The sequence below is a fragment of the Artemia sp. Qi Xiang Cuo genome, chromosome 14, assembly GCF_049724085.1.
Source record: "Artemia sp. Qi Xiang Cuo chromosome 14, ASM4972408v1, whole genome shotgun sequence".
NCBI lineage: Eukaryota > Metazoa > Arthropoda > Branchiopoda > Anostraca > Artemiidae > Artemia > Artemia sp. Qi Xiang Cuo.
Genome location: NC_142807.1, coordinates 24,932,626 through 24,954,595, shown reverse-complemented (window position 1 = coordinate 24,954,595; position 21,970 = coordinate 24,932,626). Strand labels below are relative to the sequence as shown.

At 36.0% G+C, this 21,970-nt stretch overlaps 1 protein-coding gene across 1 annotated transcript in view; it reads left to right on the top strand.

Moving 5' to 3' along the window:
* Positions 1-79: 79 nt before the first annotated feature.
* Positions 80-21,970, top strand: part of LOC148944297 (uncharacterized) — a 48,312-nt gene continuing 26,421 nt past the window's right edge. Inside the window, exon 1 of the mRNA XM_089100451.1 lies at positions 80-141. Within this exon, the coding sequence (XP_088956577.1) occupies positions 109-141 (33 nt within the window). The 5' untranslated portion in view covers positions 80-108. The remainder of the gene's footprint in view (positions 142-21,970) is intronic.

The following is a 21,970-nucleotide window of genomic DNA, read 5'->3' as shown; positions in this document are numbered from 1 at the left end:
TATTTCAATATGTAAACAAAGCTTAATTGCCTGCTAAGATTTAAACTCTGCTGTTGATAAGAATAGTGGTAAACGTCGGAGTTGAGTTTCCAGTGCAAGAGTAAAGAAATGCTATTTTTATTTTTTATCTTGTCATTATCGGTAAGTTCAAGTAGTCTTGTTTAACGATAGTCCAACTCAAACTAATATTACATTATTAATTCATAGCTTAATCAAGAAGGTGAGGTATTTATTTTTTAGCCATGGCGTACACAAAGTAAAGTCTCATTTAAAAAGAAGGCCCAGCGCTTTTTTCAGCACTAGGTTTACTGTTAAGGACAAGATCTTTGTTAAAGCACTATGCTTCCAAAGCCTATTTTATGCTAGTATTGATATTCCGAAGGGAAGATGCATTACAATAAAGCTCTTAAACAGGACATGTCTCTGGAAAATAATAATATTTTTTCAGCTGAAAGTAAGGAGCAACTTTAAAAGTTAAGATGAATAGAAATTATTCCGTATTTGAGGGGGCTGCCCCCTCATCAATCCCTCGCTCGTCAAGCTACAGTTTTTTAGTGATTTAAAAAGATTTCTTATTTTATATAAACGGCTCTTGTGTTTAAGGAGGCGTCTTAAAGAGTTAGGACAAAAAGTCAAACTTTTGCGTAAGGAGCGATGTATTGACGAAGGGGCAGCCCCCCTCCTTTATGGGATAATTTCTGTTCATTTTAAGTTTTAATGTTGCTCCTCACAGTCAGTCGAAAAAAACTTGTTTCTGATTGTTCTTTAATTTAATTTCTGATCGTTTCTCAAATGATGACTGTAGAAACCACCTCCCTCTTCAATAAAAATTCCACCCCACGAAAAATTCCTCCATGGAAAGCTTCTCCCGCGTAAAATGCGCTAAAAACATTTAACTGCCGTTCGAATAAGCCCTCTCCCTATCTTCTAAAACTGTTGGTTCGATACAATTATCCTTGGGAAAAACAATAAATAAACACGTATCCGTGATCTTACCTCTGGCAAAAAATACAAAATTCAGCATTTTTGCAGATGGCAGCCTGAATCCTCTAGAGTAGGTTTGTCTGATACGCTGAATACGAGGGTGCGACTTTCATCAATATTTCTTTGGGGGTATTTCCTCACTTCAAAATCAAGCAAATCTTCTCAAGCTTGAATTCGATGGATGACATTCACGCATCTGGTTTTTGATGGAAATTTTGATGGAGAGTTACTTAGTATCACAGTTCCATATAGACATTTGATAAGTTTACATTTATTCAAGTTTGAAAAATGTTCTATTATATAAAGTGGTTTCGACTATTGCAACTTGAAGGAGTTGATAGTGATAATATGAAGACAAGAGTCCCCAATGTAGTAGTTTAAATTGGAAAGGACTCTCGACTAACATTTCAGTGGGATGAGATATTCGGTATATATGTTATACATTTGAGTTAATATAAGTTGGAAGAACAATTATATTTCGTTTCAAAAGTGAATATAATATATATATCCACACTACAACATGAATTGAATGCAATCATGAAGTACATTGAAGAGAATGGATTCACTCACCTCAAGAAAAAAGAGTGAATATATATATATATATATATATAATCTGATGAGGTCAGTGCCTGCGTGAGAATAAAAGTAAACGAGATGTGTCGAAAGTTTGATGCCGGATTAGGGGCTATCGCGGATAATATCAAACTTGCATCTGAACTGTGTGCTCAGCAGCTCGCGGGGTTATCGCAGCATTGTACTACCATAAGCGACGCTATTTCCCAGGGCTCACCCACTCCCTGTTCAGCAGCGAATCCGCCATCAAAGCCACTTTACTCGGTGGTTGTGAAAGCAAACGATATGCCGCCTGAGTTAACGTCCCCACAATCCCGGAAAGACTTCATTGCAAAGGTTTGCCCAAGCGACGTAAGCTCCGATTCTCTTACTCTGAAACGTAACAACGATGAATGGAAGATTCTTGTCCAGTCTCGAGATGCCGCTACCCAACTTGCAGAAGCAATGAAAAGGAAGAACATAACCACTAAAGTCAAAGTTCCCCAGTTTGTCGGTATCATGAAAAGAGTACCCTCATCAGTTAGCGAGAGTGAACTCTGTCAAATTGCTGGTTGCGATAAAGTGGCGCAATGCGGATCTACGAGAGCGTTCAAGTTATTCTATGCAAGTCGACAAACACTTGAAAACGCTATCGCGAACCCGCTGAAGATTTGTTTAGAACTGTTCAGGATTGAAGAGTTCCGCTTTCTACCGAGGAGGTGTTTCAAGTGCCATGATGTTGGTCATTTAGCAGCTGACTGTTCGCAACCAGAAAGGTGTTCGCGCTGCGGTGGCGATGGTCACAGCTCTAGTAAGGACAACCCATGTAGTAATCCGCAAAAATGCCTAAACTGCGGCTCTAGTAGACACTCTTGCTACCATGCCGCTTGCCCCTTTAACAAAGCCCAGCCTAACACTAGCACGTAAATGGAAAATCGAATATTCTGCTGGAATATGAACGGTAAAGTGTTGGACAGAATCCCCCTTCTAACTGACCTTTCTAAAGAATATAACTGTATTTGCATACAGGAACACTTTCTGACCGATGATAGTGTAAACCTTCTAAAGTTTTCCTCGGATATGCATTACCTCGTTCAACCTGCGCGAAGATCTGGGACTCGGGGTCGTCCCTCTGGTGGCCTAGCCATAATCACGCGCTCTAACTCGGGGCCCCCGTGTGTGTCGAGCAGAATGAATGGTTCCAAGCTGCCAAAATGCATGGCGTGTTTTTCGTAAATGTTTACTTACCAACCAATTACAATGACATCGCTTCAGAAAAGAAGTTTGCAAAAGCATGCCAGAAGCTCGGAAAGTGCCTCCTCAGTGTAGTCCAGAAATCATGCCCTGTTATAATTCTTGGTGACTTTAACTGCAATCTCGACGATCATTCCTGCCCTCGGGCTGTACTATTGCTGAGCGCCTTACCAAGCGGATTTAAAGTTGCTAAGAAGGATAAGTGCTATTCCTATATCAGTACCGCAAAAACCGTCTCAAATCTTGATCATATAGTAACTTACAAACTGGACCTAGAGTCAGTCTCGGTTGGATCTGACGGTGCCTATTCGGATCATTTACCTCTCTCTTTTGCAATACCAGCCGTCAGTCCCCAGTGTGCTCCAAAAACCAAGCCTGAGCCAACACGTGATTGGAAAAAAGTAGTCCGTGAGCAGTTCCAGCTCAATTGTGAACAAACTTTGAAGAAAATTAAAGTGCCTTTCCACCTCCTACAGTGGGATTGTGGCCTAACGGAAAGCGAGATACGCCTGCAACTGAACATGTATTTCTACGAAATTTGCCACTCCTTAAGAGTAGCTGAAAGGGTTGCTTTACCAGTACGTAGCGTCCGACGTGGGTCGCGAGTGAAAGGATGGGCCTCTAACAGTGAGCTTGTGAAGGCACGAGCAGCTGCCAAGTTCTGGCTGGGGGTTTGGCACGAGTGTGACCGGCCAAGAAGCGGAGTAGTCAATGAATTGCGGGTTTATACAAAACGGCGGTTCGCGAAAGAGCTACGAAAACATCGTAGTAGCCTTAAACGAGAAACAGTTTCAAAAATCATTGAAAACCCTAATTTGGTCTGGAAGCTCCATGCCAGGCCTGTAGAAAGTACGGGACAAAATGCTAGTGATATTGATGAGGAAATATGGGTAGATTATTTTGCTGCTGAATTCTCCCCACCAGATGAAGTGAAAAATAAAAAGTTTAGCGAAGAGCTCGATCAGCTTATGACGAAAGAGCATAATTACCTCGTGATTTCTAGTGCGAAAATAACCCACCTTTGTCAAAAATTAAAGAAGAAATTATCCACCGGTGCCGACCAAATCTGTGCTCTACACCTACTGAATGGTGGTCCAGTTCTATCGGAGCATTTAGCAATAGCTTACCAAATTATACTAACACATGGTATTGTACCGGATATTTTCTGTTTAGGTGTGATCACTCCAGTTTTGAAAAAGGGTAAACCTGCTCATGAACCATCGTCATATAGACCCATTACTGTATCATCTGTGTTTTGCAAGCTATTTGAAAAGCTCATAATTTTGGACATTAAAGCTAGTTGCAAAGTGCCTCCCCACCAGTTTGGATTCCAAGCTGGCTTAGGATGTGCCCATGCCTTGCATGTAGTTGCAAATGTTCTACTGGATGCCCACATTTCGAAAGAAAGCCTAACTATAGGTGAATATGATGTACGGCGGGCTTTTGATTCGGGTATCCATTCTCAGAATATGGTTGAGCTGAGAAAGTCCGGAGTTGACCGTGCTATTGTCAAACCCTTGAACGACATGTATAGTAGGCTCAAGGTCCGTATTAAACTGTCAGGTAAATCAAGTCGTAGGTTTGCTGTGGTGAAGAAAGGTATACAACAGGGAGCCGTATCATCACCTGATCTGTTCAACAACAGCATATCGACGGCCCAGTCAAAAGTGGCCCCTTGCTGTATTTTTAAAGGCATTGACGTGTCCCTAGTTGGGTTTGCAGATGACCTTCTAAACTTTTCAAGAATTTTGTCTTCTTTGGACTCTAACTTTAAAATTTTGGAGATGGAGTATGATGAAATCGGGTTGAGTTTTAATGTGACAAAATGTGAAGTACTGTTATTTAACTGGAATGACTCTCAACCCGAAATCCAACTGGGGTCACAGGTGGTCATGCCCTCTAAGTCAATTGTATACCTGGGTCTGCCGATCGGTGAAACTCTTCAGCATACAAGAGCACTGCTTGTAAAGCACATCGAGAAGAAGATCAGGTCAGCTTATGGAGCTTCGGTTTCCTCCAAGCGTAATCTAAATAGGTCGCTGCGTGCACAAATATTTGTTGCTGTTGCCTTACCCCATGTTCTTTACGTTTCGCCGTTCTGGAAGTTACTTACAAATTCGAATAAAGTAACTATAAGAAGAATATTCTTCAGGTACCTCAAGTTCCTACTGGAGATGCCATTAAGAACAAGTAATTCATACCTAACGAGGCGGTATTCAGTACCTGACCCATTTACTGCGGTGGAAGCGTGTCTTGAAAAGTACCGTGATAGAGTAGAAGCGAGTAACCACCAGTGGACTGCCATTCTTACATAGTTGTATTATAGTTCCTTCGTGATTATTTTCATTTCAAGAAGTTTCGTTGTGTTTTGTATGTGCGTTTTCTTCTCTTTTGTTTTTTATCCGTCTTTTGTTCAATTGTGACAGGTTTTTCCAATATATTTATTTATTTATTTATTATTTATATATATATATATATATATATATATATATATATATATATATATATATATATATATATATATATATATATATATATATATATATATATATATATATATATATATATATATATATATATATATATATATATATATATATATATATATATATATATATATATATATATATATATATATATATTTTTTATATATATATATATATATATATATATATATATATATATATATATATATATATATATATATATATATATATATATATATATATATATATATATATATATGTATATATATATATATATATATATATATATATATATATATGTGTGTGTGTGTATATATATATATATGTATATATATATATATATATATATATATATATATATATATATATATATATATATATATATATATATATATATATATATATATATATATATATATATATATATATATATATATATATATATATATATATATATATATATATATATTTTTTTATATATATATATATATATATATATATATATATATATATATATATATATATATATATATATATATATATATATATATATATGTATAATTTTATTCTATTAATACATTTCTGACAATAAAATGATTTATAATGATTTGTTTCATTGTTAAATATCTTTGTTGATCGTTTACTCCTCTCCCTAGGGTACCAATAGACGTTGAGAGTGTACACAAAGTAGAAACATTCTTCGTTCTCTGGCTTTGTTAGTATAGTCTATAACCGACAGTGGGAGTGTCAAAAAAAAATATGGATGAATTTGAGAACAAAAGATCATGCGGAATCTTGTGATTTTGGAAAAATTTTTGAATCTAAAAGATCAATCTAAGAAGTTATCAGCGCAAAAGAAAATATTTTCTCGAAGAATACTTGACGATAACATAGACAATGAGTCTCCAACTTTGGATTATTTTATGAGGCTTTTACGTTTGGGCCAAAGGGATTTACTCAATTTATTGACATATTAACCAAAACAAAACAAAATGATATTGTGGATTTGCTTTTTAACACTGCCTAAAAACATTCAGTTTTCTATGTTGATTTAAGACTCTATCCAAATAGTTTTTTCAGTCTCTGGTTTTTCGCGAGAACGATCGACAACTCAAAAATCCTGTCCAAACGCGTATAATTGATTTTGACGTCACTCGATTACTTCTCTCTAGAAAAAAAAACATTAAATAAAAAAAAACAAGTTTTTTTTTAACTGAAAGTAAGGAACGACGTTAAAACTTAAAACGAACAGAAATTATTCCGTATATAAAAGGGGCTGTCCCCTCCTCAACGCCTCGCTCTTTACGCTAAAGTTTTTCATTGTTTAAAAAATAGAGTTGTGAGATAGACAAACTTTAGCGTAAAGCGCGAGGCATTGAGGAGGGGACATCCCCTTACATATACGGAATAATTTCTGTTCGTTTTAAGTTTTAACGTCGTTCCTTACTTTCAGTTAAAAAAAACTTTTTTTTAATTTAATTTTTGAACATTTGAATTAATGCAGGTTTTGATTTTGGCTCACCGTACATGAATAATTAAAACAAAATTTGTATATTAATTTTACTTTTATTTGTTTAAATGGCTCTCTCGAAACTTGTTTAATTTTATTTACGAAAGTTTTTATTAGTAATAAATATACGTAACGTACGAATTAACTTACGTAACGAACTTCTATATTTATATATTTTTAATACATATATTAGGGGGTTCGCCCCCTAGTCAATACCTTGCTCTTTAAGCAAAAGTTCGAATTTCTTTCCAGTTCTTTAAAAATGACCCCTTAATCGCAAATTCCGTTAATTAGAATAAATAGCTCTTATGAAAGTACTAAATAATCTTTGGCTTAAATAGCGACGTATTGACTAGGGGGTGAACCCATTCATATAGGTAATATTTTCTGTCGTTTTAAGTTTTGATGTTGCTCCTTACTTTCAGTCGAAAAACTTGTTTTTTATATATAATTTCGGATATTTTTTTTAAATAATGCTGGGAAATCCGGCGCCCCCTTCATAGCAATGAACCTTCCCCCATGAAAACTTCCTTCATGGAAAGATCCTCCCACATAACCCCCGACCCCCCCCCCCCTACCAGAAAAAATCCCCCTGAAAACTTCTGTATACTTCCCAATAACCAATACTATATGTTAACATTAGGTAAAGTTCATAACTTTCAGCCCTCCCCCTGGGAACTTCGGGGGATTAACTCATCCTAAAAGAAATAGTTGTCATATTTTCAACCATGCTGAACAAAATGGCTATCTCAAAATTTTGATCGGGTGACTTTGGGAAAAAAATGAGCGTGGGAGGGAGCCTAGTTGCCCTCCATTGTGTTGGTCAATTAAAAGGACACTAAGACTTTTAATTTCCGTTTGAATGAGCCATCTCACCATATTCTAGGGCCACTGGGTCGATACGATCACCCCTGAAAAAAAAAAAATAAATACGCATCCTTGATCTTTCTTCTGGCAAAAAATGTAAAATTCCATATTTTGTAGATAGGAGCTTGAAACCTCTGCAGTAGGGTTCTCTGATACGCTCAATATGATGGTGTGATTTTCATTAAGGTTCTATAGCTTTTAGGGGGTCTTTCCCCCTTTTTTTCGAAAATCAGCCAAATTTTCTCAGGCACGTAACTTTTGATAGGTGGGACTAAACTTGATGAAATGAAGTCAGCATTAAAATCTTATTCTTTTGATATATGTATTGGTATTAAAATTCAGTTTTCTACAGTTTCGGTTACCATTGAGCCGGGTCGCTCCTTACTGACAGTTCGTTACCACGAACTGTTTGAAAGAACGTTCGTTTTGTTCACAAGTCTGTTTCTATTTGGTGGTGTAGGAGTCAATAGTGAAAAAAATGTTCTACACATACCCACTATGCTTATATACATTGGGCAGCTGGTCATCAAGTGAGAACTGCACTATTGTTGATGACTGTAATGAAAAGTGTAGGTTATGCAATCCATGTAAATTGCATAGAGGGTATGCGAATAAATTAAGGACTGTTATTCCTTTCTTGAAGAGGTTTGTAACTCTCACACTAGTGGATATCAATGCTCCAATTGCCACTATCATAAGTGGGATCAATTGGAAAATACTTAGCCTGATATGATTAAAAAAACACTAATCGTGATTTCAGTTTATTTCTTAGACATTGGTACAGTCGTGGATTTAAATTGTTTTGGGAAGAAAAATTTGGAAGACGTTTCAATCGTAAAAAAAACAAGAAAGTCGGGTTTTTACGTCATCGTTGTGCGGATAATGGTAGATATGATTATAAACCTCCTGATTTTTATTTGACTGTTACAAAAAGTGGTTCTTCACATGAGAATAACGTGTGTGGCATTACTTCGAATAAGCAAATTGAAACATGTCAATTTTACAATAGGAATAAAAATAGTATCATTGAGTTCACTAACAGATAAAATAAAACGAAGTTACATTATATTGTAGAAAATATGACCCTGACTTTGCACACTGGGATCAGTCAAGTTGAATCCCAATGATCTGCCAACACTAATAGTTGTCGCTGACCACCTAAATAAAGAAAAAGAAGATATTCTAGAAGATGAAGACAAAAGACATTTTTATTGTACAAAAATGTTTTATTAATAAACAAATTTACATACATTATTAAAACACTTTATTCTTAGGGTACTAAAATCAATATTACACAGGTAGAACAGGATATTTTCTACTATGAAGTCTTTCAATCGAGGATTGCCTACATAGATATTGAGAAATTGATTGTAATTTTAGTCATAACATCTATAAATAAAACATAATAATGCGTGAAAACCACAGCTTTTGGTTGATAAATCTTGTGCTCGCTTCCAAATTTGAACAATATAATTCCCACTTCTTTCAAGGAAGTTTTTGCGTTGAAGCGTGTAGAATGCATAGACCAAGGTAGACCAAGAGGATAAAAAATATATTCTTCGGTGTTTTAAAGATGCGCAGCCAATTGCCCGTTTTTACATTCAACGGTCTACTATTAACAATGATAATGCTATCGCTAGCGTTATGAATTTGTTCAAGGAAATCCGATGGTATACAATAGGATTTGTAATTAGAAATGTAGGGATCCAAATTGAATACATTGATTAGTGTCGAGTGTACTGCACATTGATTAATCTACTGCACAGTCGATGAACTACTATTAACAATGATAATGGTTTTACTAGAACTATGAATATGCTCAAGGAAATCCGAGGGTATGCAATAGGATTTGTATTCTGACATGTATGGATCCATGTAAGATAGCCTACATTTATTATTTGATTTGCGTTCATGATGCCAAATGTAATAGAACACTACCGTCGGGGGTAATTTCCGAATAGTATTCAAATTGATCTAGTGAGATTAATGCTACAATCTGCGTCAGAGGTTCGGCAAAGTTACAATCTAAACGTACAGTACCCGTTCGGACAATACTCATATTTTGAGTACCAGACAAGTCCAATACAATGATACCGTGACTTCTTCTGGACATTGTGATGGTTATACCATTGTCAAATAGTTGTGAATCTCGATCCAAGGATTGCATTGTTAGTTCATATAGGGTCCTATAGGATTTATCAAAGGATAAATTTTAGAGAGGAATTCCATTTACTTTAGACACAAGAGAGGAAAGTCCAAACCTTTCAAATTCATATGGGAAACTTGTCCGTGATCCTACGGCACTGGCACTTTTTCCAAAATCCAAAGCAAATTTTTAAGGAATTTCACCATTGATACACATAGAGTCGGTGTAGGTACTTGAACCCGTGGGAATATGTCATTGGGGATTGTGTGATGAAGGAACAGTTTGATATTATTGTCAGTGGGTCTTAATTTTTCAGTTTCCAAAGCAACAGAATTCACAACCTGTTTTTTTCGTACGTGAAGTGCTGCCGAGGTGAGACTGACATTTGCGTTGGGTACTGCATTAAGTGTCTTTTCAAGATGAAATTGGACGGGTCGATGTTTAACTTTATGTCAATCTGAGCATTAGGAGGCATCCATTGAGGTATAATAAATGTTTCATGATTTAATTAAGCAACTAAATGATACTCCTTGCTCACCGCCCAAGTGAGTTCACCATCAGTATCAACATTCCATCTATAGTCATAGCCCATCGCCAGACCTCTCAATCTCTTATTGGACTTTGTAGTCATCAGCATAAAGTGTATTTAGCTTGTATAGTTTGTTAGATTTTTGCTAGTGGTCACCATTGTTCCATTTATGTAGACACTTGTTTGTCTAAACAAATTGTGAAGGATACAGTTTTCATAGGATAAGCCATCGGTAAGGGTGGGAAATTGACTGTCAGAATCTTTCGTCGTCCCAACTCTTAAAAAAATAAATCTGGATGATAAATCTAAGAAATAGTCTTCATTAGAATAAATTTGACAATATATGTTTTCAGAGAGTGGTTGTTGTGGATAGAATTGTTCATAGCAGCCATGTTTTACGCTGACATCTACACTTTCTGCATTGAAAATATTTAGAGATGAGGGGACTGTGGGGTGGGATTGCTTGTAGGTTAGATATGTCATTTCAGTCTAGGAAAATAAATCCTTTTCGATCTAACAATTTTTTTCCCTTGGTTTCTTTTTTTTCTTCGACAAAAGTAATGTATTTCATTTTAGACCTGATTAGAGACTGATGAGTGATGGGATGTTTCTCGATCTTTTGAAAATTTTTTCACTTTGTTGTGATCTCAATCGCTAGCCAAGGGATCGTGCATTAGTCCTGAGATTTTGCAAGACGCTTTCCTTAAAATCTTTGCCAGCACCCATTCGTGTAGTGTAGAGAATACGAAATCTGCGACAACAAGAACAATTTATTTTTTTTAGCCAGGGGTAGCGCAGAGCGAAACAACTTTGCAAACCAGCTTCCAAAGCCATAGCCCGACATTGATGTACGACCCTTGAAATAGTCAATTCAAAGACCAATTGTCGTCGTCTGAGAGTAGCAGCAATCAATATCAGGACAAACAAATATATTTTTTATTTTAGCCATCTCGTTGTTGAATGGGTCGAAAATGACATATAATCACAGCCAAACCTTTGGTGATTGATAAAGGATCACCTAATTCACTTCTTAATGCTAACTGACAAAGTTCCAAATACAAAGTTTGTACAAGAACATACTGAAGACGCTTGATATTGTAGTGATTAAGGTGTTCGTTGGTGGTTTATTGCTCAAGAAGACGTAGGAGGGGACGTTGCTATTACCAACTCACGATGTCTCAACAAAGGATGCATAAAGAAATATACAACTGTTCAAGGAGAAGCCGGGTGGGTACTCTGCAAAAATATAACGATCCGTCCCGCTGGCAGTTCCAGCATTTTTACCATTGATTATATTCTGTTTAAAGCAAAGAACACCTTTCAGGTTATCGTTGACATGAATCATTTCATTGTCAATGGGTGAGCTAATGTAAATCTTGCCATGTTCCGTTGAATAATTAAACTGGAAAGCACCATTCTTACGATCAGAAATTTTTCTATTGATTACACAATACAAATCAGTCATACTACCAAATTCTTTTTATTTTAGTGTGACATAGGAGTTTTCACCAGAGTTAGGTTCTTCTATCCATTCATAATCCACAAGGAGTGGCCAAGCGAGTAGTATAATTGTTATCTCATATGTACGATCTTTTTTTCAAGATATCATATTTATTTTTGAGAATACAATCGACAAGAGTAACTTCATACATTTCCTTATTCAATTTGATGGCGGGGGAGAGTTTTGTCCAAAAATTCCTTGTTTTGTTCAAATCATTGTAGAGGAGATCAGAGACATTAAACATAAACGACACATAGAAATCACTGGGCATTTTGTACGTATTCAGCAGATATCCAAGAATCTAAATCAGAGTTGCATCCTAGACAACAAATAAAATTACTGTTTCTTGCCCCTATGAGTACAACTCTTTAGTATCTTTTTGATCTGATACATTCCACTCTTTTTAACTTTTTGTAATTCATAATCATAAAAACCACCAAGAATCTCATCATCTTTCAGATCAAGTAGATGATACGCTACGGGTTTAGTGTCTAAGACTCTGGACCCTTTTAAAAGTTTAGTGGACCATAAGTAGCTCTCCTTTTCAAAAACATTAGCAGTTCGATTGATTTGAACAGTATCACCAAAATTGAATTTCTTCTTTTTCACTTCCCTCCTTTCATTGGAATATTGCTTAAGAAAAATGTCAAGTGTATTGCCATCCCCTCGATGAACCTCCAGAGGGGTAGAATTGGATAGAGATCGATGAAGGCGTTGATTATAAATCAACATGATTTTATCCAAAGCATCAATAACTGCAGCAGTATTTTCAATTTTCAAAATCTTGAAATTAAAAGTCGAATAGTTCTTATCAATCGCTCAGCCAATGCTGCCTTCATTGGAATATGACTGTGATAGAGCATAGTATTATATTTTAATAAAACCTTCTTTACATGTTGATTAACAAATTCACTACCTAGATCCTTTAAATCTTCCTATAACAATCTTGTTCAAAGATGGATTCAAGATCTTTAACAACTTCATCACCTCTCTTTACCTGCAATAGAATAGCACATGCAAAGCAACTAAAATACTAATTTTAAGTAGAATGTACTTGCATGGATCATTGTGACGCCGTTGAATCTCATTTAGATCTGCTTGTAATATTTACAATGGGTAATAGGCTTTATTTTCCTGATACTGACTACTGCGAACTCTTATGATTTCAATGTAGGGTTTAACTTGCTTAATTCTGTAAATACTCTGGCCCTAGCTTGTTTTCAAGTCCGTTAACTTGAGCAAGTGTCGTGGGTTACCTTAAACTCCCTAATTCACCAAAATTCCCATAAAAATGATTCAAAACTTCAGCCATTTTGAACGCAAACACGTAGTGAAGTGCCCACTGCCCTTTTGCATACTAAAAGGTGAGGGTGATGCAATGATATTGAGACGCCTTCACTTGAGTCCCTTTACTATCATCAAATCCTCATTGCCACTTGGTGTGCTAGCATTTTCACAAAAAATGATCTAAAATCATCTTTTGATATTTGACTAAATTCAATTAATCGTTTTAAATTATGTTTATTACCAATAAGACTTTTTGGGAAGTTTTACGAATTTGAAAATTCATACAAATAACTGTCAAATGAAACAGTTCTTTGACATTTTTTTTATCAAAACTTATGTAAAATCAAGTAGATTGTAGGTCATGTCGTGCTCACTTGCCTCACATGCCGATGTTCACTTTCAGCGAGATAAGTCAAAAGTCTTTTACATTGCTCACGATGAGATTGAGGCATTAGGTCTGCAACACTTTATAAAACTTTTAATAATGATGAATTTTCTTTTGGTAGAGATGATGGCGGTTGTGGCGGCAGTGGTGTTGAAGTTTCTGAATTTTGAGTAATTTGGCTTTTATTATCAATAACATGTACATTGAGTAATATCTCAGGGTAGAGTTTGTTTGTCGACTTGTCGAAGTACATTTGGAGCAATCGTTGTAGGCAATTGTCTCATTGTTAATGAATTTATTGAGACTGTCCTCGAAGTGCTCCTTTGGTAAAAGGGCAAGTTCTATTGTAGTCAATTTGTTGGGTTTGGCCATTTTTCGAAGGAAAAATGTTTACAAGTCCTCCATTGATCTGCAGTAAAAGTGTAAAGAAGCTATTACCCGATTAATTAAGCCGTTTTCTTTTAACGTCGTTTCTGTTGATTTTAGCTACTGTTATTGCACGTACAAGTGAATGATGTTGATTTGCCTGTTGCTTAACTACTTCTGGAAGTTGAACATTGCCTTTAATTAAATTTAAACGAAGGTCTGATATGAGACTAATGAATTCTCTGTCAACAGCGTGTTTGAGTATGGCCTTCCTAAGCCACAGTTTTTTTTGAATTGCCTAGGAAGGAGAATATATGTCTGTTTTCATGTAGTTTCTTCAGTATCATGGACTCAACTAACGGTCTTTTTACTGTTTACTGGAAGATATAGGGTAATTTCATGTCAGAAATATCAGTGACTACACGTAAATTTTCGGGTATAATCTGATTGAGGTCCAGTAGAAAATAACCATAGGGCTTATTTGTAACCTGATTTTATACTGACAGTAGAAATTTTGGTTCACCAGGATATGTTTGTCTTTTTAAATTATGAGGGAACTTGAATTAGTAAGCACAATTCAAAGCAAGTGTCCTCATACATTTGCCCTGATGCAAGAGATTGTTTAGGACTAGGGCTACGGAAATATATTCATGATGAGATCAGACAGTATATAATTATAGCATCTCCTGAGACTTTCCTTCAAAGGATTAAGCTAAATCATCAATAATCAACCAAGAATTTGGTTCAATTATATTAACAATTTCAAGTCCCTGTTTGAATTTTGTGTCTGGTGCAATAGTCTTTATGTTATCACAAGACTCTTGCCAGACGCTGTAGCAATAGTAAATGTTTTTTGGATTTTCAAACAATATTTTATCATGATTTGAAATTATTTTTGTTAAAAGTGTCATTTTGCCAGACATTAATTGCCCGCAAAGAAACGCTCTGAATTGACTTTTAACTACTCTCCCCCAATGTCAAAATACAAGTAACTGTAAAATAATTCTATCCATTGAATACATAATAATTTCGTATGTTCGAGAACGAAAAATTAAGAATAATACATGTTTTTTTGTCTACAATAAAAGCACTACAAAATTGTTTAAAAAAACACTTGAATATCACATTTACAACAATACAATTACACTTAGAAAGGGGCCCCGCCCTCAAACCCCCGAAAGAGCGCAGCGGCTGCTGGCAGTGGCCGGCTAAAAGCCGGATACATCCCCCCTTCCAGACCAGCAATGGGCATGGGGACGAGAAAATAATTAAAAAAAGACATTTTTACTCGTTTTTATATATACAAAAGAAACACTGATATACAACGACAGCTGTACCTTGCTAGGAACATAAAAAAAAACTTTAGAGATGGGATAGAACCTCCCCCCCCAACCTAAGGATATAAATCTTTATGGATCCCCCTCCCCTCCCGCTATCTATTGAATTTTATCCAGATCAAGACAATGTCTATATTCTACACAAACATCTCTGTCCAAAGTGATGTCCATGGGATAGCAACTTTACACCGTACGCACATACATAGACTTTATCTGATACGGATGACATGACATTTTATTCCACTCTGTGTAGTCTTTAATTTTTACAAAGCGAATCGCCATGACTTTTGCTCTTAGACAGAGATTAATTTCCACACAGTTTCTATATACACTCATATCGATTTTTTTTTTCACACGGACCTAGGCACCCCCTTACAGACTTTGTTTATTGTCTCTTGATATAGTTGCGCACAGTACACCTTTGGACCTTTAAGTACACCATTGGAAATCAAGTCGCTACCAGTCTCAAATGTTAAAAATAATAATTTATTTGGGGCCTGGCGCTTAACTAGATCGGGGTAAATGGACTCATCCCAATTACTAAAGTCCCTTCGAGTGCTAATATGCATATCTTTTTTCAAATTTTCTAATAAATTTTCTGCTTTAACTCTTAGCAAAAGTGAATCGGTATTCCCGTAATATGCTTGAACTTGTACCTCACTCGGCCATTGGCGCCTCTACACATGGTAATTGAATTCCAACACAAGTTTTTTGAAATGTATAAAATTGTGCTATCAGCAGTCATATTATTATTTAAAAAACACTTCGTTTTTCAACTGTAAAATATAAATAGTGTGAAATTTCGATCGGCAATGATCGGCATTCTTTTGGCTCGGTTATAACGTCACAAAAACTCCCATTGCTCACACTCTCGCATATTACAAGGGAAATATACACCGATTACAAGTAAAATATACTTATATGGACAATTTTGACGTCTTTCAATCTCGTCTAGATTCAAAAGATCTGCTTGTAATATACGCAACGGGAAAAGGCTTTAGTTTTTCGATAATGACTATCGTGAACTCTATGATTTCGATGAAGAGTATAACTCGGGTCAATTTATAAATATTGTGTCGCTAGCTTCCATTGAAATTCAGTGATTTGAGCAAATGTGGTGAGGGAACTTAATTTTCCCACTTCACCAATATATTCACAAAAAAGCTTCGAAACTTCTGCCATTTTGAACTTAAACACGTAATGAAGTGCCCACTACACTTTTGCATACTACCGAATAAGGGTGATGCAGGGATATTAAGAGGCCTTCTCTTGCATCCTACCACTCGCTCAAAATCCTTACAACTAGCGTTTCATTTGGAGTGCTAGCGTTTTCTAAAAATGATTGAAAGTCATCTTTGTGGCCAATCTTGTGATCAATGGAATGGCATATGCATAGCGACAAAAGAAACTGATTGCAAGTAAAATATACTTGTATAGACTATTGTGACGTCTTTGAACTTCCACTGGAGTCAAAGTATCTGCTTGTAATATATACAAGGGGAAAAGGCTTTAATTTTTCGATAATGAATACCACAAACTCCATGATTTTGATGAAGCGAGTAACTTCTGTTACTCACTTCTGTCGCGTTCATTCTGTAAATGTTCTGCCCTTGCTTCTTTTTAAGTCCAGTGACTTAAGCAAGTTTGGTGGGAAAACTAAAACTTCCCATTTCACCAATATTCCGATAAACATGTTTCAAAACTTCATTGATTTTGAACGTAAAAACGTAGTGAAATATCCACTACCCTTTTGCATACTACTGAGTAAGGGTGATGCTGCAATACTAAGACGTCTTCGCTTGCATATCCCCACTCGCTTCAAATAATCCCCACTTGGAGTGCTAGTATTTTACAAAAATGATTTAAAATCGTCTTTTGATATTTGACAATATTCCATTAATCCCTGTAAAATATGTTTATTGATAACAAGACTTTTTGGGAAGTTTGATGAGTTTAAAAATCCATGCAAAAGATTGTTAAATGATACAAGTTTTTTGCGATTTGTTATAAAATCTTATATCAAATCAATTATATTGTAGGTGTTGCCGTGAACTATAATCTGATTCCTTTTACCATCAATTTGGACAAGTTGATTTTCGGCAGGATAGGTCAAGAGTCTTTTACATTGCCCTCGATACAATTGAGGCAATAGGTCTGCAACACTTGTCAAAACTTTAGACAGTGACAACCCTTCTTCTTCTTCTTTTGATTGCCATGGTGTCAAAATTTCAAAATTTTGAGGCGTTTCCTTTGTGCGATCAATGACATTTACTTTGAGTGGTTTTTCGCTGTAGGGTTTATGCCTGTCCCCTCGTTGAAGTGCATTTTGAAGCAAAAGTAATTTTTCATCGTCGGCAATAGTCTAATTGTTAATAAATTTACTGGGATTGTCCTCCAAGTGTTCTTTTGCTGAAAGGACGGTTTTTATTCGTTTCGGCTTGTGGGGCCTATGCATTTTTTTTTAGAAAATACTGTTTACAAGTCCTGCAATTACCGGCAGTAAAACTGTGGAGAAGCTACTAACCGCTTAAAGGAGACTTTTTATTTTAAAGTTCTTTTCTCTGCCTTTGCCTGCCAGGGAACGCACAAGTGAACAATGTTGCTTTGTCTGTTGCTTAACTACTTCTAGCAGTTGAACATTACACTCAGTGAAATTTAAACAGAGCTCTGATAATAGATTAATGATTTCTTTATCAACACTATGTTTGAATAAGGCTTTCCTAAGCCTCGGTTAGGAATTACCTACAACGGAAAATAAATGACTGCTTTCATGTTTAATTGTCGAAAATATTGGTGACTACACACTAATCCTCGGATGCGTTCTCATCGAAATTCAGTAGAATGTAACCATAGGGTTTTTCGTAGCCTGATTGTATGCCTAAGGTAGTAATTTTGGTTCAACGGAATATATTGTTTGTTTAAAGCTATGAGGGAACTTGAATCATGAACAACCCAGTAGATGATATAGTAAGTACAATTCAAAGAAAGTGTCCTCATACAATTGCTCTGATGAAAGAGATTGTAGAGGACAACTGTTACGAAGTTTTTTCATAATGAGATCGGACTGTGAATAATTGTAGCTCTTCCTGGGACCGTTCTTCAATGGATTCTGCCGAGTTATCAATAATCAACCACGAGTTTGGTTCAATAATATTAAACGCGTCAGGCCCCTGTAAGAATTTCTTGTTTGGCGCAATAGTCTTTGTTTTTTCATAGGACTCCCGCCACACGCTGTAGCGATACTAGATATTTTTTTACTTTTCTCAAAACATTTTATTACGATTTTGAATTATTTTCGTTAGAGTTGTCGTTTTGCCAGACATTGATTGCCCGCAAAGAAACGATCTTATCGGAGTTTTAAATTGATTCATATTACTCTTCTCACTGTCAAATTACTACTAACTGTAAAATGCCTCAATCTCTAGAATAAATAATAATTTCATATGTTCTAGAAAAAAAAATCAAGAATAATACGTTTCCTTTATTGACCATATCATATTTTTTCTCTTTTTTACATAAAAAAGGTATTTTGGAAAACAAAACATTTTATTTAAATAAAATATGCATTTCAAACCCCTAGAAGGGTCTCCCCAGAGGGTGCTGAGATGACTGTGGCGGCCAGCCGAAAGCCCTATACCCCCCTGGAGGCCTTTGCAGCCACTGCGGCGGCCGAAGGTCGGGTCGGGGCTGCAGTGGTGGTAAAGTATTATAACATTAAACGCTTTTTATTTAAAGATATAGAAAAATACACTGGCATATAACAAAAACTCTTTCTTGCGCACGGAATAAACTTAAACGCACTAAAACACTGCTGACATGGTAAAAGGACCCCCTGCTCCCTTCTAATATTGGATTTGCTCCAGACCGAGATGTTGCTCGTATTGCCCAGATTCATCTCTGTCCGAAGTAAGGTATTGTATATGGGACGGTACCTTAACTCCATCCAAACACACAGAGAATCTGTCCGATATGGCTGAAATGGTATTTTTATTGCTCTAACACAGTTTTAAATTTTAAACTGTACAGTTTTTAAATTTTAAAGAGCAAATCACCATGACTTTTGCTCGTGGGACTAGACTAATTTCTACATAGTTTTGTATAAACATTCATGCCAAAATTATCCTTCACATAGTGTGTAGGCCCTCCCTTGCAGACATTTTTGATTTCTTCACTGTTACTTTGCACACAATACACCTTCAGTAGTTCAGACCGGCAAACACGCTGTGCGAAATCAAGTTGCTCCCCGTCTCATATTTTACAAGTAAAAGTTTATTTCGGGCCTGGTACTTCACCAACTCTGGGTAAATGTACTCGTTCCAATTGGTGAAGTCCATTTGAAAGCTGATTTGCTTACCATTTTCCAAACCATCTAGTGGATTGTCTATTTTAACTTTTAACAGCAGTGAATCAGTGTCTCCTTGATACACTTAAATTTGTCCCTTCTCCGGCCATTGTAGCCTAAACACATTGTAATAAAATTTCATTATGAGTTTTTTTTATATCTCTACAATGGCAATGGCAGCGGCAATTTTCTTATTGAAAACTACTTTTCTCTTTTTTCTATGTAAAAAGACCATATTCGAGTCTTTGAGGGTAGATTATGTAAAGTTCAGATCAGCAATGATTCGAGCATGATCTTTTAGGTCTGTCACAACGTCACAACGACACCTATTGTGCAAATTCTTGTAAATTTTACCGAAAGCTGGATTTCAACTGAGTTTAAAATTTCTTTTTCAACCTTCATTTTTGTTTCAGAATTTTTACTGACAAAAGTACCATTAAACGTCTTTAAATAGGGTTTTTGGTCGAATGAGAGCTCTATGTATTTTTGTGACCTTGAGACCGTTGGCTAATATCCATCTCAAAAGAACGTGATTTAAAACCATATTCTGTTTCGAAGAAATATTTTGCGGATTCAAAGAGTCCTTAGTCACCGGTCTGTTTATACACGGGAAAAAAATCTTTTACCAAGTCTTGAAATTCCACTGGTATTTCACCATCAATTTCAAAAAAAGCATCTTTGCGGTCCATTCTCATCAATAGTGGAAATCTCGGGGAAATTGGCAGCACAAGGATTGTTCAGCCATTTGTTATTACCACACGGCAAAGAGTAATGAGACATTGCCGACGGAAAAAGGGATTTCATATTCAGAAGACTGCATACGAAATTTCAGCGGTGCGTTGTCCAGTCGGATCAGTTTCCAGGATACGATCTTCGAGGAAAAAGATACCCTCCCCTTATAGGTCTCGATACAAATAGATGCTGATCCACGTTGGTAATCAAGCCTATTTCCTCTTTATTGATTTTAAGGATTAAATCCATCACCAGACGTTGAGTTGAAAAATAATACCTCAAACCCAACCCTAATTCCTCGTCGATTTTATCCGTGTTTTTATGCACAATATCCAGCAACGTCAATACATCACTTGACAATTACATTTTACAATAGCCCCCCCCCCCCATTTTTACACTCTACCTTAGCCCAAACCCACTTAGCAAATTCATAGTTGGTAGTTGTGCATTGAGAATCGTGAAGTGAGATCATAAGACGATACGATGGATGGCTATTTTCCCTCACGATGCCTTGAGATGGAGATGTTGTAATCATACGGCTATATGCCCTTACACGTTAATAATTAATACATTTCATTTGGAAAGCGCAGCTTAAGAAGGGGGAAACTATTAAAATTTTCGCTTAACTGTACTTGAATTAGTTGACTTAGGGATTTGGGGAAGAAACTAAAGAAGTTAAAAAATGGATTTTATTAAAGCACGTATTACCATAATCAATTGTTTTACATTTCAATTCTAATTGTAACAGCTTCTCAGATGATTTGGGTATGATATTATATGAAAAAGAAAAATATACCTTTTGGTCATCTACAGCTTCACCTATCTCCAATCTTGCCAACGCTGGTAATGGGAGTTTCAAATTGGAGTTGGAATTGCGCATATAAACAGATAGAAAATATTGCTGTTTAAATTACAGTAAAGTTTAAATTACATGATTTATGGGCCAATATACGGAAGTTACTCCCCCCCCCCCAATACAAATGGGTTGCTCAAATTATCATAGTCGTGAATTGAATCCCTCCCGCGCTACCCTCAACCAATTTCCCCTTATAAACCCTATACATTTGTTTTGTTTTTAATGGCCAAATCATCCTCTGGTGATAGGGTAATTTGATAGGCTATATTGCATAACCGTGAAATTGATTTATTTGCAGTCCAATAAGTGCTGCCATGGCTACGTCCATACAATCCTTCCCACTCAAAGTCTCAAAAACCTCTATCAATTGCATGGCATTACACAAGTCTCTTTGGAAATGGGCATAAGAGACTACAATTGGTTCATGTTTTTCAACACGATTTAAATTTGATGGATCGTACACATCTATGGGTTGCTCAAATTATCATAGTCGTGATTTGAATCCCTACCCTCAACCAATTTCCCCTTATAAACCCTATACATTTGTTTTGTTTTTAATGGCCAAATCATCCTCTGGTGATAGGGTCATTTGATAGGCTATATTGCATAACCGTGAAATTGATTTATTTGCAGTCCAATAAGTGCTGCCATGGCTACGTCCATACAATCCTACCCACTCAAAGTCTCAAAAACCTCTATCAATTACAGGGTATTACACAAGTCTCTTTGGAAATGGGCATAAGAGACTACAATTGGTTCATGTTTTTCAACACGATTTAAATTTGATGGATCGTACACATCTATGAGTTTGGCTTCGAAGTCTAAAATCACTTTAT